Source organism: Palaemon carinicauda, chromosome 38, assembly GCF_036898095.1.
Source record: "Palaemon carinicauda isolate YSFRI2023 chromosome 38, ASM3689809v2, whole genome shotgun sequence".
NCBI lineage: Eukaryota > Metazoa > Arthropoda > Malacostraca > Decapoda > Palaemonidae > Palaemon > Palaemon carinicauda.
In genome coordinates this window covers 37,970,879-37,996,521 of record NC_090762.1, presented here as the reverse complement: position 1 = coordinate 37,996,521, position 25,643 = coordinate 37,970,879, and the positions used below count along the sequence as shown (strand labels likewise).

The 25,643-nt window shown below is 45.2% G+C and overlaps 1 protein-coding gene across 1 annotated transcript in view; it reads right to left on the bottom strand.

Moving 5' to 3' along the window:
* The window catches only part of LOC137630563 (uncharacterized), a 196,618-nt gene that overhangs the window by 109,133 nt on the left and 61,842 nt on the right, over positions 1-25,643 (bottom strand). The window contains exon 2 of the mRNA XM_068362097.1: positions 13,651-13,814. Coding sequence (XP_068218198.1) covers positions 13,651-13,814 — 164 coding nt within the window. The remainder of the gene's footprint in view (positions 1-13,650; positions 13,815-25,643) is intronic.

Sequence of the window (25,643 nt, the reverse complement as noted above, 5' to 3'; positions counted from 1 at the left end):
GAAGCAGCTTATCTGTTTGCGATATAGGGCTATCATAGTCTTATGATAGCTACAGTAAGGGGGTGCAAGTATTCTTGACGCCTCCGGGGCATCCGGCAAGCCGCCGGCATGCCGGAGCTCGCTCCAGCATAGATTCTGGCATTAGGACAGACAATTTTCAAAAGTCAGTTAAATACCAGGATGGCGGCCGCCGGCACAACGGCGGCACGCCGGCAGGGAGCGGCGGCTCCGGCAGTCGGAGGATGCCAGGTTGGTGACTGGGATAAGGATGGTAAAGGCTGTATCGGGTTGCCGGCAGTATATGCCGGCACTCCGGCGATCGACCAGCAAGCGGACGACTAGATAGGAGTAGGAGAGCCGCCAGTAGTAGCCGGCGGCAGCCGGCAGTCCCTCGGTACACGGGGGGCTGGCGGCAAGGGTAGGGAAAGTCACCAAGTAGGAGGCAGGTATTGCCGACAGTAGAGGCGGCAAGAGACCGGCACCCGGATAGATAGAGAGACAGGGGGGAGGGGGGAAGGGATGCAGGAAGTACCATCAGGGTTCCAGACATCCCTCCCCCTCCCTGAGGGGGTGTACCCATGATAGAGGCAGGCTCTAACATCCATGAGCAGGGGTCACTAGGGACCGGGAGCAAGGTAGCCCAAGGGAGGGCTAGGGAACACCCAAGAGGGGGGGGGGAGACTCCCATATGCAGAACTATACTAGTAACTAACCTTATAGGACACTATGAAGGTATATGTACCAGAGTGGACTGCACAAGGAAGCTCGGGTAGCCCTACTCTTCCACCCTAAGGAGGAGTTGTAGGACAGGGGACAGATGAGTATAAACTAACCTAAACATAGGCTAGGCTATACAAGAGATAGGTGGGGAGGGAGAAGAGAGAAGTCTTCCCAGGAAGGGTTTCTGTACCAGAGCGGCCACAAAGGAAAGGGAGGACACTCCCTAACCTAAGATCAGGCTGATCGGCTAAAACGGTGCAAGAGTACAGTTTCAGCATGGAACAGAGAAACCTTCCTAACCTAACCTAGAACAGGGCTAAAAGTCCTGAACTAGGAGAGGAAGAAGACATATCGCTATCGCAGGAAAGTCATAGACTATCCTAGCCATAGAGGTAGGCTAGCCTAACCTCACTCTCGGACGCAGCCCTAAAGGGGGTTCATTCCTTTAGGGAGGACAGAGAGGCGATATATACTCTATTAGACAATTAATCCCTTTACTCAGAAAAGGGATCAAGGCTAAATAGAGGGAATGCCAAGGCAGGGGATGAAGGAAGCATATAGGGGTCCTAATATTAGGTTAGGCTAGAAAGAGTCACTGACTAGCCTATCCCCTATATGGTCCCTGAAGGCGAAAACATTTGCATCACTGTCAAAAGTATTGTAAAATAATAATGCCACTATCTTCATAACTTAGACTAGGATCACTAATAAATCATGCATGAACACTTGTATGTAGGCTCCTGGCCTGGGGGCTATAGAAGCCGACTGGTATGAGGTCAATCGATGACCGATAAAAAGCGTCTAAACACGATATAAAAGTTCCTAGCTATGAAGACTAAATAAACTAATGAATTCGATTAGTATATAATGCCGGAAACGTTGTTGTGGCTAACTAAATAAGACATGCATAACAACAACGACGCCATAAAATGGCGGGTCCGGTAGAGGCACAGCTCTGCCACAAAACATCAATTATTTCGAAAAGTAATATTTACTTTACGGCCAGAGCTTAATTAAACAATACTGGAACCTTGTACTCAACTTTCCAGAAGAAGGTGAGGCTGAAGGTAACGACATAGCGAAGATGCAAAGCGATAAAGATAACACAGGGAAAATCCGTCTAAGTAGGGCAGCTACTAAACAAAGGATGAAGACGGGCGTGACGTCATTAGAGCAATGGCGTCCGTTTGTTTACGTCTCGAGTATCAGTAGTAGCCACGAGTGAGATTAGCTGTGGAACGGCTCCCAGCTATTCTCAGTCCTTACACACCGAAGCATTAACTCTGTTCGGGGTGAAGATAGCTATGTGGCGCGTTCAGACATGCGCGTCCCCTGTTGTATTACGATGTCTTAAAGGGAAACCTTTGAGATACTCGCTCCAGAAGTTAGAATTCTGTGATAACCTGTGGTTAAATTCTCTGGGAATATCTTAGTAGTCTTATACCCAAGGAAGCTACCAAAAAGGAACCTTCCATCAGGACGCCATGGCTTGAGCCCAAAAATAATATTATAATGACCTAAGACAACCTAGCCTAGGCACTAAGAGAATCGATTACCTAATTCACCGAAACTCACACCAATACTATCTTGGAAGGTACTCGAAAAGGGCTTATATGTATAACGTTGCCTAACGCTTAAAACAATAAAATCACACTTGGAAGACTAATTATCATGCAGGAAGTACATAGGCCAACCGCTAGCCTACGAAGACTAGTGTTGGCAGCCTAGGCAAAACTTCGCCAGGCACACTACTAACGCATCATAACAGAATTCCTAAATAAGCTAATTAGCTAATATTTAAGCGCAAAGGGGCTGGGAACGTCGCTCTTGCTAACAAATAAATCCTATTCTAGCGAGCGACAGCATCCATGATGCCTCCAGCAGGCAACAGCTCTTGTATCAAAGATAACTCTTTTAATTACTTTAATTTTAACCAAGAGCCTACATTTATACATAAAAGAAATAGTACTCAACTTATCCGAGGCAGAAGAAGTTGGAGAAAGCATTATAACACGAGAAATTCCAAGATTTGGTAGAAAACAGGGAACAAAACACCGAGTCGTAGAGCTACGCAAAAAGGAATACAGATGGCGCCGCAAGCGGCGCAGGGCACGCTTTCGAAACGGGGAGGAGAGATGCCTTACGAACGGCTCCCCCCTTTCTTATCGTTTTCGTTTTCTTGCCATTTGACCCCTACGAAGTGTTAACTCTATTCGGGGTATAGATTGCTATGAGGCGTTTCAAGAATACGTCCACTGATATTTACGATATCCCTAAGGTCTTTTTTAGGGATACTCGCTCCAGGAGTTAGAATTCTGGGTACCTGAAGGTAAATTCTCTGGGAATATCGCCGTAGTTGTAATATACCCTAGGAAGCTGCCTTTAAGGAACTTCCATCAGGACGACATGGCTTGAGCCCAAAAATGCCAATTGTTAATTGTTCATTTAAAAAAAGTGAGCTGCCTAAAACATTAATCTGATAATAGGCATCATGCTATTTTACCTTTCCCATGCCTTCAATGTTATTTTTGACAATGTTAACTTCACAAAAATCTTGTTCATTGCTTTTTCTGAACACAATTTATCTTATGCACACTTTTTTTTTTTCTTTTTTTCCTGCACAACTTTTTGGTTTGTTTTAGATAATCGATTCCTAGATTTTCCAATCGATTATCGAAATCGGTTTGTTTTTTCAAGTGATGATCAAAAAAGTCGATAATCGGTCCATCACTATTTAATACTTTAACAGATATGAGCATGATGAGAAGTCTCTTTTGTCTCTAGATCAATCTGTTTGAATGTGGATTGGAAGAAATAAAAGTGAGTGTCTTCTATAGATTTGAGAATATAATGCATCGAGTAGTGATTGGAGAAAAAAAAAACTTGAAAATATGAAATTTACCCTGATTTTGTGAACAAATCGGAACAGACTGCCATGTGATTGCAATATAGGTGTGTGTGGTCATTTGTGTCCTATTTGCATATCATTTCATCAAATTTTGTCTACAGTACTTTTCCAACATTACACGCATGTCTGGTTATAAATGCCGATTGTTCCTTGTTCATTTCAGGAATAAAAGTGATTTTTGCTATAAATTTTTGCTATTGCTATAATATTCGGTGAAAAGCATGTGATTTTGTTGTCAATCCAACATTGATTGTTAACGAAGTGATGTACTTTTAATAACAATTGATGAATAAATACATGATCTGAATAACAACAGGTGCAAACTATTGTCTATTATATGAAATAGCTATGATGGCTAATGTTATGACCATGAAATAAATTCCTTATGAAAAAACAAATCCACCAACCTTGCTTTTTCTTTGTTTTTTGAAAATCAAGTATCGTGTAAGTACATCTATTGGCGGGTATTTGGACTTTAGACAATTTTGCGAAAATTAAATTTTTTTAATTTAACCATAGAAAAAAAATTACATTATTTTTCTTTTATGTACCAAGGGCTGAATATATAATTTGTGGATAAACACTTTGCGAACAACAGCAATGTAATGACGTTTTATTTTATCAACGGTTTTATTGAGCCTAATTACTGTACCTGGTACAATAAAAAAGTTTAATATCACCAGTGCTAGTAAATTTAGGGAGATTACAAGATAATAGTATATGACACACTCTGCCAATTAAGTCCCGGTATAATTAACTTCATACAAGAAAGCCTGGACTGGAACCACAGACACTAGGAAACTGAAACATTTTTTTTTCATATTTTTGCTGGGTTTTAATTTTTACTAGTACATCATCTACCAGGGATGGAAGTTATTTTATAGATTGTGTGTTTGCCAAGGATCTTCAAAACCACCAATATTTAGCTATGCTTCACGCTTTCCATTAGTTTTTTTTATTTGTCACGTATCAAACCAGTTTCCACGGATAATCAAACTTCTTAAAATAATACATCTATGATCAAACACAGCTGCTGCTTGAGCCGGCTGTTATGACCGCAATAGAACATAGATGCGCTGCATGCGTGGTGTGACACCTTGTCATAATGTAGTGACGCATCTATGGCTCCCTTAATCTATGGGGTCGCCGACCGTCGGCAACCCATAACATCCGACGGCAGTACAATCTGACAGTGGTCTGCAGTTTAGCCGACTGTCGAGGCTGCCGGCAATTAGGACCCAGGATACTAGTGGTAAGAGAGTGAAAAAGCATGGATGGGGGGGGGGCGTGTAAAGGCTCAGCCTTACAGCCCTCCATCCGGAATGAGAGTTCATATGGAAGGGGGAATGTCACATTCAGGCTTCCATCCAACCCCAACCCAACTGAATTCTGCCAGCAAGGTTATGGAAGGCAGACCAATAGAGGACTGAAGAACACTCGATAGGGGTGGGGAATCTCTGCCGGCAGTCGGCACAGCCGGCAGCCGACAGAGAACCCGAGCCAATCCCACAACCTACCGACAATAGGGTCGATTGTAGGATGATAATGTCTCTCCTACAATTCTTGCCACTTTCTCCTCTCGAAGCGTAAACGCTATTAGGGGTGTAGATAGCTATGAGGCGAGTCAAGAATACGTCTTCTGATATTATGCGATATCCCTAAAGGCGAAAGCCTGGGATATTCGCGCCAGGAGTTAGAATTCTGGATACCTTAAGTAAAATTCTCTGGGATATATCACTGTAGTTAAATATAACCTAGGAAGCTACTATAAAGGAACTTCCATTAGGACGACATGGCTACCTCACCCAAAAATAGATTTTTCGCTTCGCTCAAAATCCGTTTTTTTCAATACAGTAAGTGATAATACTGTATACAGTAGTTCAATACAACTATATAATTATCATACTAGATTCTTAACTCGTGATGTTCTTTTCATATCTATATCACAATATCATTTAGGACTACTTTTTCATTAATTCAAAGTAAACTCAATATGAAAATTATAATACAGATATCAAGTCAAAACCTCAACACCAAAAATACAACTAAATTTGAAGCAGGAATTCATTCTGAATATAAAATGACAAACTTATAACAGAGTTTGTATTTTTCCTAACATACAAACCCGAATTCTCTACTATAGGAGATATTCTAGTGCGAGCTGGAAAATACAGCAGAAAAACCTTAACAAGGTCGTTAACGACCGGGCAGCTAATTACCCACCTGTTAGTGGTGGGGGGACCGCCAGTCGGTAGCTGCTGTTTACCTCCAACCGGATTCTAGCTAGGACTATCCTAGGGGCCAGTGATGGAGGGAACATTTGTGTAAAGAATTCGGGTTTGTATGTTAGGAAAAATACAAACTGTTATAAGTTTGTCATTTGTTCCTACACTTGATACAAACCCTCATTCTTTACTACTGTATAGGAGAGTTAGTCTTGAGGCCAGGGTGGCAAAGGAGTTCCCTATTCCTAGGGAAGATAGTCCTCAGACTAGACTCTTTTAAAGCAACAGTCATCTGTTAGTCTTCTTTCTTTGTAGATCCCCATAATTTCAGCACGACTGAAGGTTTGTAGCTTCGAGGAAACAAATGTTTCAGGATGAAGGGGGTCAGAAACATTCGACTCGGACCCCTTCAAACTTAGGATTTCCCCAACCTTGAAAAGGGGAAACCTCATGACCACGAGTATAACTTATACCCTGTGAGAGGAATCAGATGAGTATCATACCTTATTTCCATTGGCGATTCCAGCTGAAACTGGATACAGACTAGGATCCCCAGATGGGAGCGAGAAGGAGACGAAGAAGATAGATGGATGTCCTTAAAACCTAGTGTAACCCAGCATCCTCAGCCAATGGTTACTGTCCCCTGAAAGGGCGTAAGGTAGCTACAGCACCCGTTGACCTGTCACAATAGGCCCTATAGAAAGGGTGTCTAGAGACCTATGTGTCACGTCGCTCAAATAGTGAGCGGTGAATGTAGATTGGCGTTTCCAGACCCCAGCACTCAAGACTTGGGAGACTGAGAAATTTCTCTTAAACGCCAGTGAGGCAGCCACTCCCCTAACTTGATGGGATCTGGGTTGTGCTGCCTCTGGGTCACTGTGAAAAGACCTCGCAATAACTTTCTTGAGCTAGAAAGGGATGGTGTTGCGAGAGGTTCTCTTCTTTACCTTGTTGGTACTAAGGAAGAGATGACGTGGTCTGAAAGGTCTGGTGCGCTTCAGATATTTCTTTAGCGCCCTGATTGGGCATATCAACGACTGGTCTGTATCCTGTGTTACCTTACTGTGGGTGGAAAACTGAAATTCTCGAAATCTCTCATCGGTAGATGAAGGATTATGAGTCTAGCCACCAAGCCCGGTACGAAGTTGCGAGACACTTCTGCCCCCACCTCCCTTAGAATGGGTGACGACGTAAGACAGACCATGTAGCTCACTGACCATTTTAGCGGAGGACAGAGGTACGAGGAAGACGGTCTTAAGGTTCAGAAAGTAGCCTGAGGCCCTTAAGGGCCTAATACGGCAGACCCTTCAGGGAACGTAAGACGCGTCTCATGGTGATGGTTTAATCTCAACTGGGGGGCAAGATCACTCAAACCCCGAATCAACCAAGGTGATGTCTTCTGAGGTGGAGAGGTCAACCCCTTCTCAGTCTACAGATGAGGCTCAACGCTAAGCGATAACCCTTAATCGCCGAAAGTGAGAGGAGCTTTTCCTCACTGAGGTACAAAAGGAAGTCTAGGAACTACTGATTCCTTCCTTTTGAGAACCCAATTGCTCCACATGGTCGCTGTTGTAGCGGTTAAGAAGTCCATTGTCTTGGCCCCATCAGTTAGGACTTCCTGTAGAGACTGCCTGGAGTCTTGGTTTGACAAGTCCTCGTGGCTTGCGAGGTAGCCGACTATATCAGACCACGTGTCAAGCCAGAAGGGACAGTGAAGTCGCTTCCATTTCCGAGGCTTCTATGACTGAGAAGGGCCTGGAAGGGTAGAGTGTCTCCTCGAGAATTAGCCCGGTGTGAGCCTCGCCGTGAGGGGATCCAAGATCAGAGGAGAAGGGTTGACGTCTCTCATCTCGGCGAACAGACCAGGTTTAAAGGTCGCTCAAGAATGGCAGAGGCAAGGGACAGTGACACTGCACTAGTAGTTAGGACAATGCCCTAGAGACTGACCATATATTATATGGTCAACAACCAAGCCTTCTCTCCATTCCAGCTAGGACCAAGGAAGGCCAGGCAGTGGCTGCTGATGACTCAGCTGATACAGTAGATCTAAAGGCTCCCCCAAAACCCCCAACCTTAGCTCACAAGGATGGTAAGGTTGCAGGCACTAATGGTACTAACGAGTCTGAGCGGGACTCGAACCCCAGACTGTCAAACACCAGTCAGAGACGTTACCAATCAGGCCACAGCCAGAAGATCAATTCTGGTCTTAGGGTTTGGGGTGGACGACATAGCCTGTCCAAGGCTGGAGCGTCAAGTGGTCGAGGAGACAGATGCAAATCGCCGAGGCATGATATATTACACATAGTTCTTAAAGTCCTTAAATAGGAGAATTCTAAGTTCCTCGACGGCAGCTCTACCGAGGAATCCACAGGCTGCGCTAATTCCTCGCGTGTTATTACAGGTAAAGTGGAGACGTGAGTAGGAGACAAACCTTATGTCTTACCTCTCGTATCTTTCTTATCGAAAGGGGAAGAATAGTAGAAATCGGAGTATCTAGAGGCAATGGCGAAGACCGTTGACGAGAGTCGGAAAATTCTCTGTCATAAGAGTAAAACTCTTGATGACAATGGTCACACGCATAGCGCTAATTGCGTGCGTGCGCGGACACTCTGTGCTAATTGTTACGAGAGCCCGATGACTCAGTGTAACTGAAACTCGAAGGTTCCAAGTCGTGTGAACTCCAAAGTCCAGCGCGACAGAGGCCCGAAGGACTCCTAAGGTCATGAGAACCCGTAGGATCAACATGACGAGAGTTCAAACGCTCCCGATCATGCCCGCCGAAAGGGTGATCATCACGAGACCCCGAGGGGTCAATGTGAGGAGAACCAGTAGGTTCAATAAGACGTCTCCTTACAGCACGAGGGGGAGAAGGTCAGGGATGAAGATAAGTCCTCCGCAGAGTAGATTTGTTCTCCCGAAGGAGAACGTCGCTTAAGAAAAGGCTCTCGCTATGCCCCTGGAGGAGAACCAAAACCGTAAGGGGGAGGAGCATGGATCAGCAAACTCCTACAAGTTTTCTCTCGTGAATGGGAGGAAGGTTCTCCCGAAGGAGATCGCCTAAAACAAGCTTTCTCCCTGCTCTATGGGGAAAAGCGTAAGCGTAATTACCTCTCTCTCGCAAACGAGGGAGAAGTCCTCCCAAAGGAGGATATTGCCTAAGGCAAGATTTCTTCCCGCTCTATGGGAAAAAGTGTAGGCGTAATAATTCCTCTCTCACAAACGAGGGAGAAGTCCTCCCGAAGGAGGACATCGCCTAAGACAAGCTTTCTCCCAGTTCTATGGGAAAAAAGTATAGGCGTAATAATCTCTCTCGCGAACGAGAGAGAAGTCCTCCCGAAGGAGGACATCACCTAAGACAAGCTTTCTCCCAGTTCTATGGGAAAAGGGAAAAAAGCATAGGCGTAATAATCTCTCTCGCGAATGAGAAAGTCCTCCTCCCGAAGGAGGACATCGCCTAAGACAAGCTTTCTCCCAGTTCTATGGGAAAAGGGAAAAAAGCATAGGCGTAATAATCTCTCTCGCGAATGAGAAAGTCCTCCTCCCGAAGGACGACATCGCCTAAGACAAGCTTTCTCCCAGTTCTATGGGAAAAGGGAAAAAAGCATAGGCGTAATAATCTCTCTCTCGCAAACGAGAGAAAAGTTCTCCCAAAGGAGGACATCGCCTAAGGCAAGTTTTCTCCCAGTTTTATGGAAAAAACGTAGGCATAATAATTTCCTTCGCATGAACGAGAGAGAAGTCCTACCGAAGGAGGACATCGCCTGAGCCAAGCCTTCTCCCAGCTCTTATGGGAAAAAAAAAGTGTAGGCGTAATAATCTCTCTCACGAATGAGGGAGAAGTTCCCCCCGAAGGAGGAACAAGCCTTAGACTTGCTTTTTCCCTAATTCAAGGGGAGAAAGCAGTCTTTGGGGACGAAATAGCAGAGGTAAAACTCATCGAGCTGTTCGCAACTCTTCACAAAGGAGGGACGGTTGCTGAATGGCTGAAGTGGGGAAGCTTTCCCTCGGAAGGAGGGTGGTTCTCTCACGCAGCCCAATTCTGAGGACGGTTATCACTCCCTTGTAACGGGAGGTTCTCTAACCCCTGGAGGCAAACTTCCTGGCAGCATTCTATGTTTCCCAACAAGCTGATCATGTTGCAGGTTGACAACGAGTGCTACCTCGTAACATGGGCAGCTCATGAGTTGCCACATGAAGCGCAGGATAACGAACAGAGCGGCCGAAGCCCTCGGCATTGTGTTCTACATCGCTGCTATCTGGGTGTTTTCTTTTAGCCTTTCTAACACGTTTCCCCTTTCCCTCCTGTTCTCAACCGAAGAGAAGAAGGGCCGAACCCCTGCATCTTCTTCCAAGGTTTCCGAGAGACTTATAATCCTTAACTCATTAGGGAGCAAAGGAAGTGGGGAGGTTATCCTGTCTGAAACACTTGAGTGAGGGATTGACCCCGGGAGTGCATGACCGGAGATTTGCGTGTGTAGCGCTAATTGCGTGTGAACACCTTGCGTGACGGGAGTCTGAAGACTCTGCCATAAGAGTTGCAGGTCTTGATGGTCATGGGCGCAGTGATGGTTGAGCGTACGCGACAAGAGTCCGAAGACTCTCTGTCATAAGAGTAAAACCCTTGGTGACTTGTTTCACGAGAAGCCGAGGGGCCAGAGCAACGGGAAACGGAAGTTTCCCTTGTCACGAGTCACCGAAGTGTCAGCGAGACTAATTGCACGAGAGCCCTAGGTTTTAGCAACTTGAGTTGCGAGAAAACGAAGGGATAGCTCACCAGGAAACCGAAGTTTCCTTGTAACGAGACCCCAAAGGGTCAGAGATCAAGAAGTCGAAGGCGAGAGCGATCTTCTTTGAAGATAAGGAGTGAAACCGAGGAGAAGCGCTCTATCTGACTTTTACTAGAGCGAACGGAGACCCTCAAACTGCTATGCGAAGAAGAGGGTTCGAGGTCAGGATGTGCTTTGCCCTTGGCAGCGCTCCTGGCTTCTTAGATGATCCCTCGCAAGAGAAAGACGACAGCGAGGCAGAATGATGACGAGAGGGAGCATTCTTCTTAGGTTTGTGCCAAGAGCGCATATGGTCTCGAGGTGAGATGTCTTGGGGAGAGACAGAAGGTGAGGAAGAGCGAGAACGATGATGTCTATTCCTATATTGCCTGTCTCTTCGGTGAGAACATGTAGGTGAAGGCGTAGCCGGTCACGCGGGAGAGTGTTTTCGCACGTCTGTGCCAGCCGTATGGCACGCGCACAGGAAAAAGTTCCCTAGCGCGCGGTTGCACAATGGATTCATGCGGGGCATGCGGGAGAATGATGGCGCGCATCCCTAGGAGAGGATTCACAAGCGTGCGCATGGCATGCACGTATATCCTTGCAGATGCACGCGGGAGAAGGCTGGCGCGTTGGTAAGAGTTGGTGCACGGGAGAAGGCAGCATCGCTGACTTGTCAGAAGTCCTGCTATCAGTAGAAAGTTTTTACCTGGCACGTAGGATGGTGCGCAGTATGGCGGGCAGGAGAGCGCCATTGCGCAGGAGATTGATGAGTGCATGGCGCGTGATGGAGCTATGCTCTTGTATGCGCATGTTGGCGCATACGCTTTTCATGCCCAATGTTAGGGTAAGGAGGAAGTGCTCTTCTTAAGTTTCTGACGAGAGCGCTTATAGTCTTGCGGTGAGACATCTCGTGAAGAGATAGAAGGCGAGGAAGAGCGAGAAACATTATGTCTCTTCCTAGTTCGCCTGTGTCTCCGGCGAGAACGTCTGGGCGAAGGAGTGCGAGCTCTCTTTTTCCTCTTCTCTCTCTCCCTCCTAGCCTCCGAAGAGGGCGAGGACGAAGAAGAGGAGGTGGTATTGCAATGTTCACTTCTATATACTTGGCAGGGGGAGCCTCAGAACACCTATGACCTCTGTAACCAGGGCATAGGGAAAGAGGATCCACCTCCAGCGGCGACATAAAGGCACCTGGAACAGTTCCTCACATTTAACAAAGAAAAAGAAAAAGGATTAATAAAAAAAAAAAGAAAAAAAAAAGAAAGGCTAGTCTGCCAGTCAAATAAAAGCAGGAGCAGCGGTGTCACCACTGCAATGGCTAGAATTGGATTGGAGGTAAACAGCAGCTACCGAGCGGCGGTCCCGCCACCACTAACAGGTGGCCAATTACCTGCCCAGTCGTTAACGACCTTGTTAAGGTTTTTCTGCCATATTTTTCAGCTTGCACTAGAATATCTCCAATAGTAAAGAATGAGGGTTTGTATCAAGTGTAGGAACAAATATACAATCAAGTACTGTCCTGTACTTTATTCAAGTTTACCTTTAAGACCTTCAGTGCCAATATTACTTATGCTTCAAAGTATCAATAGATGGTACAGTAGTACCTCGGTTTACAAGTTTAATTGGTTCTGGGAGCTCAATTGTAAAATAAAATGCTTGAAACCTAAAACATGAGGTACCTTTCGATATTAGGACCAAAAACCTCATTGACCCATTTCAGAAACAAAATTTGAGTCACCCAAGCCTTGTTTCACCTCCACATAATGTTCACTTGCTTCTTCTGCTCCTTGTACTTTTTAAAGCCTCATGGGTTTTTTTGAATGGTACAGGAGGAGAGGTTTAATTTGGCAATCTTCATTGGCATTGACACAGATTGGCAGGGTTTGACAATCTTTCATGGGATTGTGTCCTTGAATTGTCTTTCATCTGCAGTAATGACGGTCTGTCTAGGCATCTTTCAAAGCTTGTAGCCTCATCTTGTTGCACAAGCCAGTTCTTTTCTTGAAATTTTCAAACCAACCAAAGCTTGCTTTAAATATTACTTCTTCTTTGCTGATGTGCCTGGCTTCTTTATAACAAGGGCAGCATAGAATACCTTTGCTTTTTCACAAATAATGTTCCCAGTAATCATATCTCCTGCTAACTGTTTCTCATTTATTGATCAATATGAGATGCAACTTTCCTGTTATCAAGAACATGCGGCCATTGCTTCGTCAATAGCAGCATCCCTTTCACAACATTAATAGCTTTGATTTCTTCTTTTTTTTTAAAATCTTACAGATTTGATGTACAATTGTACATTTTTGCCAGGTATGCCACACGTGTACCTTATTCATGCTTCTTAAAAATTTATTTTTTTACCTCTATGGTAATCATCTCCTTACCATATTTCTTAATCAACTCCTTCTCACCATATTTTCTTGATCGTCTTGGGCGCCATTGTCTAGATGCTGTACTGTAATGTTAGTGTTAACTTGACGGTGAACAATACCAATCATAATTCAATAAAGAACACACTGTCACAGCTTTACAAAGAACAGTTCCTAATACGCTTGCATACTATAGATGATGCTGCTCTGAGAGTGGAAGAGTTAAGGGGGGGGGATACCTATGAAGGTGAAACAAAATGGCGCAAAATTTAAATGAAACAGCGTGGGTGGCATATGAGCACCAGCAACTGCTTTCTATGCTTTGCAAGGTCATCTTCATAATACATGTCTACTAAACATATGCATATGGTGGGAAATTTTTGCTTGTAGACTGATATACTATTAAACCAATTTGAATTTCTATACTTGTATACTGATTAGCTCGTATTCAGTTACTCATAAGCCGAGGTACTAATGCATAATTTATTAACATAAAATACAAATCATGTTATTTTTGGAATCACAGTTTTGTATCACTGATAAAAAGCATAACAGAAAAATGCTTAACAGAGGCACAGTTCAAGAGGCATTCTTTTTCTTAAAGTAGCGACAATCTTTTAATCTTCAAAATTAAAAAATTAACAGTCAATGTTAAAACTTACCAAGTAATTCTTTTGCCAAAGTGGTGCTCTTTTTATCAAAGAAACTCTTTTCTAATCTCTTGCCACATGATGGTGCTTCATTCGAACATGACTGATTCATGTCTGTGTTACTTACAAGGCCAGCATTACTGAAGTATGGACTAACATTGTCATCCATTATGTAACTTTAAAAGAATGAAAAACAAAATTAAGAATCTATCAAAAATATAATTTCAATAACACTGTAAATATTTAAAAATATGTTATTTTGATTATAAAATAAATTTTTGAATATACTTACCCGGTGAATATATAGCTGCAACTCTGTTGCTTGACAGACAACTCTACGGAAAAACTCGCCAGCAATCACTACACAGGTTGCGGGTGTGCCCAACAGCGCCATCTGTCGACCAGATACCCAGCTCTCATGTAAACAAAGACTCAATTTTCTCCTCGTCCCACTGCGTCTCTATTGGGGAGGAAGGGAGGGTCATTTAATTTATATTCACCTGGTAAGTATATTCAAAAATTTATTTTATAATCAAAATAACATTTTTCAATATTTAACTTAGCCGGTGAATATATAGCTGATTCACACCCAGGATGGTGGGTAGAGACCAGTAATACATGTTTACACTTTTATGAGCTAAGAGTTTTTTATTTCATTTTAGAAGTTATCAAAATAACAAAAACAAAATAAATAGGTACCTGGTAAGGAAGTCGACTTGAACAATTACTCTGCCTTTTAAGTACGTCTTCCTTACGGAGCCTCGCGATCCTCTTAGGATGCTGATCGACCCCTAGGAGCTGAAGTATCAAGGGTTGCAACCCATACAACAGGACCTCATCAAACCCCTAATCTAGGCGCTCTCAAGAAATGACTTTGACCACCCGCCAAATCAACCAGGATGCGAAAGGCTTCTTAGCCTTCCGGACAACCCAAAAAAACAACAATAAAAACATTTCAAGAGAAAGATTAAAAGGGTATGGAATTAGGGAATTGTAGTGGTTGAGCCCTCACCCACTACTGCACTCGCTGCTACGAATGGTCCCAGTGTGTAGCAGTCCTCGTAAAGAGACTGGACATCCTTTAGATAAAAAGACGCAAACACTGACTTGCTTCTCCAATAGGTTGCGTCCATTATACTTCGCAGAGATCTATTTTGCTTAAAGGCCACGGAAGTTGCGACAGCTCTAACTTCGTGTGTCCTCACCTTAAGCAATGCTTGGTCTTCCTCACTCAGATGACAATGAGCTTCTCGTATTAACAGTCTGATAAAGTAGGATAAAGCATTCTTTGACATAGGCAAAGATGGTTTCTTAACTGAACACCATAAAGCTTCAGATTGGCCTCTTAAAGGTTTAGTTCGCTTTAAATAGAACTTAAGAGCTCTCACAGGGCATAAGACTCTTTCTAGTTTATTGCCTACAATCTTCGATAGGCTGGGAATATCGAACGATTTAGGCCAAGGTCGAGAAGGCAGCTCATTTTTGGCTAGAAAACCAAGTTGTAGCGAACATGTGGCTTTTTCTGACGAAAATCCGATGTTCTTGCTGAAGGCATGAATCTCACTGACTCTTTTAGCTGAGGTTAAGCATACCAGGAAAAGTGTCTTTAAAGTGAGATCTTTCAGGGAGGCTGATTGTAGCGGCTCAAACCTGTCTGACATGAGGAATCTTAGTACTGTACCACGTCTAAATTCCAACCAGGTGTAACCAAACGACGCTCCTTAGTGGTCTCAAAAGACTTAAGGAGGTCCTGAAGATCTTTATTGTTGGAAAGATCTAAGCCTCTATGCCAGAAGACCGATGCCAACATGCTTCTGTAGCCCTTGATAGTGGGAGCTGAAAGGGATCGTCCTTTTCTCAGGTATAAGAGAAAGTCAGCTATTTGAGCTACAGAGGTACTGGTCGAGGATGCAGAGACTGATTTGCACCAGTCTCGGAAGACTTCCCACTTCGATTGGTAGACTCTAAGGGTGGATGCTCTCCTTGCTCTAGCAATCGCACTGGCTGCCTCCTTCGAAAAGCCTCTAGCTCTCGAGAGTCTTTCGATAGTCTGAAGGCAGTCAGACGAAGAGCGAGGAGGCTTTGGTGTACCTTCTTTACGTGTGGCTGACGTAGAAGGTCCACCCTTAGAGGAAGACTTCTGGGAACGTCTACTAGCCATCGAAGTACCTCGGTGAACCATTCTCTCGTGGGCCAGAGGGGAGCAACTAGCGTCAACCTTGTCCCTTCGTGAGAGGCGAACTTCTGCAGTACCCTGTTGACAATCGTGAACGGGGGGAATGCGTAGAGAACTAGATGAGACCAATCTAGGAGAAAGGCATCTATATGTATTGCTGCTGGGTCCGGGACTGGTGAGCAATAGATTGGGAGCCTCTTGGTCAGCGAGGTTGCAAAGAGATCTATGGTTGGTTGGCCCCAAGTGGCCCAAAGTCTCTTGCAAACATCCTTGTGGAGGGTCCATTCTGTTGGAATTACTTGCCCTTTCCGACTGAGACAATCTGCCATGACATTCAAGTTGCCTTGGATGAACCTCGTTACTAGTGAAATGTCTCGACCTTTTGACCAGATGAGCAGGTCCCTTGCGATCTCGTACAACGTCAGTGAGTGGGTCCCTCCTTGCTTGGAGATGTACGCCAAGGCAGTGGTGTTGTCCGAGTTCACCTCCACCACTTTGCCTCGAAGGAGAGACCTGAAGCTTTTCAAGGCCAGATGTACTGCAAGCAGCTCCTTGCAGTTGATATGCATGATCCTCTGACTCGAGTTCCACATTCCTGAACATTCCCGACCGTCTAATGTCGCGCCCCAGCCCACGTCCGATGCGTCCGAGAAGAGAACGTGGTTGGGAGTCTGAACAGCCAGGGGAAGACCCTCTGTTAGGTTGATACTGTCCTTCCACCAAGTCAGACAAGACTTCATCTTTTCGGAAGTGGGGATCGAGACCGCTTCTAGCGTCTTGTCCTTTTTCCAGTGAAAAGCTAGATGGTATTGAAGCGGACGGAGGTGCAGTCTTCCTAATGACACAAATTGTTCCAGGGATGATAGCGTCCCTACCAGACTCATCCACAGCCTGACTGAGCAGCGTTCCTTCTTCAGCATGTTCTGGATGCATAACAGGGCTTGACTTATTCTGAGGGCCGACGGAAAAGCCCGAAAAGCTAGACTGTGAATCTCCATCCCTAAATACACAATAGTTTGGGATGGGACCAGTTGCGACTTTTCCATATTGACAAGGAGACCCAATTCCTTGGTCAGATCTAGAGTCCACTTTAGATCCTTCAGACAGCGACGACTGGAAGAGGCTCTGAGAAGCCAGTCGTCCAAATAAAGGGAGGCTCGGATGTCCGATAAATGGAGGAATTTGGCTACATTCCTCATCAGCCTCGTAAACACGAGAGGAGCTGTGCTTAGGCCAAAGCACAGGGCCCGAAACTGGTAAACCACCTTTTCGAAAACGAATCTCAGAAAAGGTTGGGAGTCTGGGTGGATGGGGACGTGGAAGTAGGCGTCCCTTAGGTCTAAAGAGACCATCCAGTCTTCCCTTCTGACCGCTGCTAAGACTGACTTTGTGGTCTCCATGGAGAACGTCGTCTTTGTGACAAAGACATTCAGAGCACTGACGTCTAGCACCGGCCTCCACCCTCCTGTCTTCTTTGAAACCAAGAAGAGGCGGTTGTAGAATCCCGGAGATTGAAGGTCCGAGACTTTGACCACCGCTCCCTTCTCTAGCAAAAGAGACACTTGCCGTTTCAAGGCTCATCTCTTTTCTTCCTCTCTGTACCTGGGAGAGAGATCGATGGGAGACGTTGCTAGAGGGGGTTTCCGTACAAAAGGGATCTTGTACCCCTCTCTGAGCAACTTCACAGATTGTGCATCTGCGCCTCTCTTCTCCCAGGCCTGCCAGAAGTTCTTGAGTCTGGCTCCCACTGCTGTCTGAAGTGGCGGGCAGTCAGACTCTGCCCTTAAAGGACTTGGATCCTTTCTTCTTTCCTCGCTTCCCTTCGGCACGAGCACCTCCTCTGCTGGAGGCTCTGCCACGAAAGGGCGGAATAAAGCGAGACGCTGGAGTATCCATCCTTGGTCTAGCTAACAAGGTAGGCAAAGGGGGAGCTTTGCGAGCTGAGGACGCAACAAGATCGTGAGTGTCCTTCTGCACTAACGAAGCAGCTATTTCCTTAATCAGGACTTCTGGAAAAAGGCACTTGGAAAGAGGAGCAAAGAGAAGCTCAGATCTCTGGCACGGTGTAACTCCAGCAGAAAGGAATGAGCAGAGATTTTCTCGCTTTTTTAGGACTCCGGACACAAATGATGCAGCAAGCTCATTAGACCCATCACGGACGGCCTTGTCCATGCAGGACATAATGAGCAAGGAAGTCTCTTTATCTGTCGAAGAGATCTTCCTGCTTAGGGCTCCTAGACACCAGTCTAAGAAGTTAAAAACTTCGAAGGCCCTAAAGATTCCTTTCAAAAGGTGGTCCAGGTCCGATGATGACCAACAAATCTTAGAGCGTCTCATGGCAAGGCGGCGGGGAGAGTCTACAAGACTTGAGAAGTCGCCCTGGGCAGAGGCAGGAACTCCCAAGCCGAGAACTTCTCCCGTGGCATACCAGACGCTCGATCTGGAAGAGAGTCTAGCAGGGGGAAAAGCAAATGCTGTCTTCCCTAAACTCTTCTTGGACTGCAACCATTCTCCTATCACCCGCAAAGCTCTCTTGGACGAGCGTGCGAGGACGAGTCTAGTAAAGGCAGGAGTGGTAGAAGGTATGCCTAAAACAAACTCTGAAGGCGGAGAACGAGGGGCCACAGAAACAAACTGGTCAGGAAACAGCTCTTTGAAAATGGCCAAAACTTTTCTAAAGTCCAAAGAGGGTTGAGTAGACTTAGGCTCGTCCAATTCTGATTGTGGTTCATCTATATGTGCAGCAACATCATCATCAGAAAGTTCCTCATCCGACAACTGATGAGGAAACGGCAACGGAGTGGGTAACGGCTGGTTCGCTGAGTCCGGTCGCACTGGTGCATGCGTGACTGAGCCGGACGCAACGTCATGGAACTGCTGCCCAGTCTGTGAGCTGGCAACAACCATGGTAGCGCGGGGACGCACAGCGTCTACCCCAGACTTTCTAGACTGATTGGGTTGCGCAGTGGAAACCACACTGGGTTGCGGAGGTTGACGCACCGCGTCAAAACAAGGCAACTCTGACGGTTGCTGAACATTCAGAACGTCAAAGGCAACCTCCGTGCGTCGCTTAACGTCAACATGCGGCTGGCAGATCACACTGGAACGCATGGGTGGAGGAACTCTCTCAACTGGTGTGCGTGAGAAAGTTACCTCAGCGTCCACAGGACGCACAACCGATCGCTTGGATGGTTGTAGGCTAGGTACAGAACTAGCTGGTACGGCAGCAACCTTCTCCGCATGAAAGTCCTGCATCAGAGACGTAAGTTTAGACTGCATGTCTTGCAGTAGAGACCACTTAGGGTCTACGGGAGCAGGTGCGGCGACAGACGGTGTTAGTGTCTGAAGCGGTACCGCTTTGCCTCTCTTAGGCGGTGAGCAGTCATCGGATGACGGCAACGAGTCCGAACTGACCCAGTGGCTACAACCGGGCCGTTGGACTTGTGCTGAAGGGACCGATTTACGTTTTAACGGTCGCGAGACCTTGGTCCAAAGTTTCTTGCGAGAAACACCTTCAGACGACGAGGAATAAATGGGCTCTCTCGTCTTAGGTAGGTAGGAGCGATCTTGGGGAGATACGCCCGATACCACAGAGGGAACGTCTGTTCACTGATTAAAGCCTCTCGAACCCATGCGTCGTACGACATTGCTTCTCCTCTGGACTTGGGAGCTTGCAAGAGGTCCCGGACTAGGAGGACGACAGGCACGAACAGACGAACCCTCAAGCGCAACACTGTCCACAACACTATCACTTGGCACTTTAGCACTTCCCACTGCACTTTGGCACTTAAGCTCCTTCACATCCGCCATGAGCTGATTACGGTCACTAGCAAGGGACTCAACTCTCTCACCCAGAGCCTGGATGGCACGCATCATGTCAGCCATCGATGGTTCCTGAGTGCTAGGAGGGGGGTTAGGAGCAACCACTACAGGGGAAGGAATAGGTTGTGGGGCATGAGGAGAGGATATATCAATAGAACGAGAAGAACTTCTCCTAACTCTATCTCTCTCTAGCCTACGTGTGTACTTTTGAAATTCGATAAAATCGAATTCCGAAAGGCCAACGCACTCCTCACACCGATCTTCCAATTGACAGGTTTTATCCCGACAATTGGAACAAACAGTGTGAGGGTCGATAGAAGCCTTCGGAAGACGCCTAGAACAGTCCCTAGCATTGCATTTCCTAAATTTGGGAACTTGTGAAGGGTCAGCCATTTTGAATTGGTCAAGGGAAATTCCAAAAAACGATCAAAAAGTCATCAACAAAGAATCCGATATAAAAAAGAGTTCAAGGATTTGTGTGAAGAAAAACCCTGCGCAGCGAAAGCTCAAAACTAGAATTAAGTACTTCACCAATTAGATGTGAAAAACTCCAGTTTAGCAACAGCGAGTAAAGTACGTCTTGTCGACACCTCGACAGAGAGAAAATTGAGTCTTTGTTTACATGAGAGCTGGGTATCTGGTCGACAGATGGCGCTGTTGGGCACACCCGCAACCTGTGTAGCGATCGCTGGCGAGTTTTTCCGTAGAGTTGTCTGTCGAGCAACAGAGTTGCAGCTATATATTCACCGGCTAAGTTAAATATTGAAAAATTTCAAGCCTTTGTGGCAATGTTATTTACATTAACACCCATTCCCAAATATCTTTGAGTTTACTCCAAGTCTATGAATTAGATGCACAGAAAAGAAAACAGGTCAAATTCAACAACCATATTTAAAATATCTAAGGAATAAAGTGACTGAGCTTATGAAATATAATTTGTTGATGAGCCAGAGAAAACAAATTTGATTCTGATTACATAGTACTTTTACCTTAATAAATTTAATTGCATTTGCAATAAAACCACCATTTATAAATAATTCACATTTTCAGTCTTAATTCTAGACACATTTTATTCCAGAGTATAAAGAATAATTATCTTCTGGTCAGTAGTACTCAACAATTAGGCTACTAATGAATGAATGAATGATTTGAAGTTCTCTGGCATCCTGACATCAAAGGTCACTGGTGCCGATATCGTTTACCATAAATAAAGACTAAAAGAATATTCAATTAAAACCAGAAAAGTAAATATATTATAAAAGTTAAATAGCATTCAGAAGACCTGGTTCTGAAATAAAGCTAAAGATGCCGTTAGCATTGTACATCACGTGATGTCCAAGGATCTTGGCAAAGATGAACCTGCCATCCTCACCTCAAGCCTCAAACAGATATCTATTTATTTCTGTGCTATAAGTGGGGCATTCAGTCAACAAATATCTCACTGTCAAGGCTATCAAATAGTCGTCGCACTAAGGTTGGTGTTGGCCAGCGAGCAGAAACTCGTGTCATCCGATTATGACCAATGCGGAGACGACAAAGAGTAGTCTCCCACTTTTGGGGCATCATGTTATACCTCCATGGGGATACATTTCCAATTTCTCTCATCTTATTTTCAGTTAAACTATCCCAATGCTGTTGCCAATTATTATAAATGAAATTCTTCATTTTCGGAAAAGTATCATTATAGGGGATGGGATACCTTCTTGGTAGCAACTCGGCAACAGCATTTTCTGCCAGTGAATCTGCCTCTTCATTTCCAGACACACCTATGTGTGCTGGCGCCCAGCAAAATCAAACTGTTATACCTTTCAGGCCAATAATTAAAAGCCACTCTAGCATCTTGAAAACTAAAGGGTTACTGGGATTAAAAACTTCTGAAGCTTGTAGCACTCTTCTTGCATCACTAAAAATGGTAAAATTGCCCTCCTTTTTTAACGCTATTTTCTCAATAGCAGTAAGTATGCCATAAAGTTCAACATTAAATGTGAAAGATATTGGAGGAAGTGCACCTCTACAGTTTAAAAAGTTACTATATACTGTACTCAAAATCCAATGCCAGCATTGGATTTAGAGCCATCAATAAATATAAAATAGATTCCCTATGTTCTTCAACATGTTCCATAAAGAGACCTAGCTTCTAATTCAGTCATATTCTTCTTAACATCAATAAAATATTTAAAAAAAGATATATGTTAATTTCCATGAAGGGGTTGCAGATATCTTAAATGGGAGCACCTTACTTCTAATTATATCAAGACTGTTTAATAATTGTTTCACCTGAAAGCCATAAGGTTGAGGAGATTATGGGTGCAACTCAAAGTATGTGGAGTGCCTTACAAGGCTTGCAGTCTGAAAGGCTAAGGAAATAGGGAGTCTTTACAACCTAAACCACTACCATCTTCAAAGTGACATTATGATCTGTTGCATGACGTAATGATCCTTTTAAGGATCTCAAAATGCAAACCACGTTCCAAGGAGGTCTTCCCTCCGACAAGTGATCTCATAACTCCGTATGAGTAAAGAAAGCTCCAACAATGAGAAAATATCTACTCCTTTCAGCTTAAAGGCAAGGTTTAAGGCTGAGCAATAGCTTTTCACCGCCGAGACTGATAGGAGTTTTTCCTCCCAAAGGTATACAATGAACTCCGCTGTTACTGGAATATAGGCATCGAGTGGAGAGATATTCCTTCCACGACACCAACCACAGAACACTGTCAACTTTGCCTGATGTACGGAGGCAGAGGCAGAGGACCTACGCAAATAACTGCACATCCTTATTGAAAAGCCTCTCTGAGAGAGGAGATGCTGGATAGTCTACAGGCATGAAGCCGAAAAGATTAGACAGTCTTGTGAATGATGTTCACGTGTGGTTGTTTGAGTAGATCTGATTGTGGAGGTAGTTCTCTCGGGAGATCTACTAGAAGTTGCAGAAGGTCTGGGAACCCTTCTGCATGATGCCACAGCGAGGCTATGTGGGACATCATTACATTATTGGATGCTCTGGTTTTGTTGTGCAGTCTTCTTATCAGATAAAACAGGGGAAATGCATACACATCGCTGTTGTGCCACCATTGTTGGAATGCTTCCTGCCATAGAGCCTGAGGGTCAGGGACAGGTGAACAGTACAGTGGAAGCTTGAAGTTTAGGGACGTTGTGAACAGGTCCACTGTCGGGGAACCCCACAAACTCAGGACTTTGTTGGCTATCAGAGGATTTACAGACCATTTGGAGCCCACTATTTGAGTCGCTCTGCTGTGATTGTCTGAAAGAACCTTCTTGTCTGGAATGAAGCGATTCCCAAGCGGAAGTGCTCATTTCACGAGTGATAGCTGCCGATCGAGAAGTTGGAAGCCCTAAGGGCTCCTGTTGCACTGGAGGATGTTCTTCAGAATCTCTATTGCAAGATAGCACAGGGGCTGTGAAAAGGTACCGCCTTGTTTATGTAAGCCACAACTGTGGTGTTATTCCCCATCAACACCACAGAGTGACCCACCAGCAACTGATGAAACTGAAGGAGAACTAGAAAGGCTGCTCTCATTTCCAAGAGGTTTATATGCTGGTACCATTCAGACTCTGACCATAGGCCTGAAACTGTATGTTGCAGCAAGAGGGACCCCTATCTTTCTTTTGATGCGTCTGTATAGAGCAACAAGTTCGGAGGAGGGACAAGATCTTGCCCTTTGCAAAGGCTTCCATTTGCCACCCACCATCACTTGGTCCTGAGTAATATGAACTAGTGTGTCCAGTGTTGTTTCTACACGGACTTCAGGATCTGATCCTGAGGCGGCCGTTTGGAGCTAGACGGAGCAGGGAGGTTAGGTGACCTAGGAGACATAATCAATGTTGGGCTGGTATATCTTCCCTGCTGAGGAAGGGTCTTGCAACTTCTCTCAGCCTGTGTCCTCTGTCGTCTGATGGAAAGACTTTCTATTCGTTGGTTTCTATAATCATACCGAGATATACCAGTCTCTGAGATGGAAGCAGTGATGACTTCTTGATAGAATTATCACGATCCCCAGATCCTGGCAAAACTCTAGAAGAATGTCCCGGTGATGAAGAAGGGTCATCTACAAGTCTGCTAGAATCAGACAATCATCACAATATCTGAGAAGAAGAATGCCATTCGTGTGAGCCCAAGATATCACAAGGCCAAACACCCTGGTGAAGACCTGAAATGCTGTCGTGAAACCGAAGCAGAGAACCTTGAACTGGTATCTTTTGTTCTCGAGTATGAATCTGAGATACTTCCTGGAAGACGGATGGATTGGGATCTAGAAGTATGTGTCTTTGAAATCCAATGTGCACGTGATGTCCCTTGGTCTTACAGCCTGGATGACCGTGTCTGCTGTCTCCATCCTGAACGGAGTCTGCTGGACAAACTTGTTTAGGGGCAAGAGATCTATGACTGGTCTCCAGCTTCCAGATGCCTTTTTCACAAGAAAGAGTCAACTGTAGAAGACTGGAGATTCGTCCAAGACCTCTTGGAGAGCTCCCTTCTGCAGCATGGTTTGGACTTCTGCCGGGAAGGCTACCTCCTTTACGGATCCCTTCGTATAGAAGCTTAACGGAATTGGATTTCAAGTCAGAAAAGAGAGGTGAATGAACGGGACGTAATACCCTATGCTGATCACCTCGATCATCCAGGGATCTGCCCTGTGATGATACCACCTCTGCCAGAGGTGTTGCAGGCATCCTCCCACAGGTGGTTGGTGATGAGGATTGCTCTCCCTAGCAGGAGCGGCCACCTCGGCCACTCCCTCTACTTCCTTTCTTTCCTCTGCTCTTTGGATTGAAAGGGATGCTTAGACACCTTTGAAGTTCAGAGAACCTAGAAGTCAAGGGGTTAGAGGTGCTAGGCTGACTCCAGGAAGTCATGGCCCTGTGGAGGAAAGAATCCTTAGAGGATTTGCTCCACCTGTCAGCTGTCCTCTCTATCTCTTCTGGAACGAAAAGTGAGGTACCCTTGAGAGTGGAATTCCTCATTCGCTTACTTCTACTTTCAGCAGCTGCCTATGGAACCTCCCAATAATGGTAACCTGCTGCTTGAGGATGGCGTTAGCCCACAAGTTGACGGCGTGGTGCGACAGAAATTCAAGCGTACAGGTACCCAACAAAAGGAAGGACTTCTAAGACTTCCTTGTGGACTCCTTAGAAAGATCTTCGGAGTGCACAATGTGGCCTAAAGACCCTATCCATAGGTTGAGCCATGAAGCCGCCTGCATGGCGTACTTCTCACCTCGCTCTATGTTGAAGAGCTTAGCTGCCAAAGGCGAAGCTCTCAAGGAAGAGATATTTTTAGTCTGAAGATCCCTAGTGAGAGATTCTACTAAGGGGTCGAGAGTCAAGGTCAAGTATGGTTCACTCTCAATCTCATAATACTTCCTTTGCAAAATTAAAGGAAGTGGAAGAGACCTAGGAGAGGAACCTGCTCTCAGAAAACTAGAAGTTACTGCTATTTGGGAGATAGCTTTCCTTATGGGTGCTGTCAATCCCTTCGACCACGGCAGAGCTGCGCTGGTCTTAGGGGGTCTCTGAATTCCGAAGTGCTCATCCAAAACCATCTCTTTAACTTCCTGGGAGGTAGTACCAGGATCTGACATCTTATTTATGGCCGTCATACAAGCTATGACTTGCCAGAAGACATGCTCCTACTCCCTACACTCCTGTTCAGAATGGAAGTTTGCATTCACTTCCCTTGGGAGATATTTCTCGTCTGTGTCCAAGGTATTGTCTACCTACAAGTTCTCATCTTCAGGACCCTAAGGTAGGTCCAATTCGTTAACGGGGTCGCGAGAGGGACCTAGGAGCTTCCCTTGCCTTAGACTTCTTGGATACCGTTATACTGTCTTTCAACTCTTTCCAAGGGGGAAAATACTGCTCCAGTATGGAAGGATTTGGAGGAGCTTGTAGCACCTTTTTGACACGCTGGTCACAGGAACAGTGGATTTTTCCTCTGCAGGTGGTTTAGACACTGGACGTTGGTCTTGGGGAACCACTTCTATCTGCT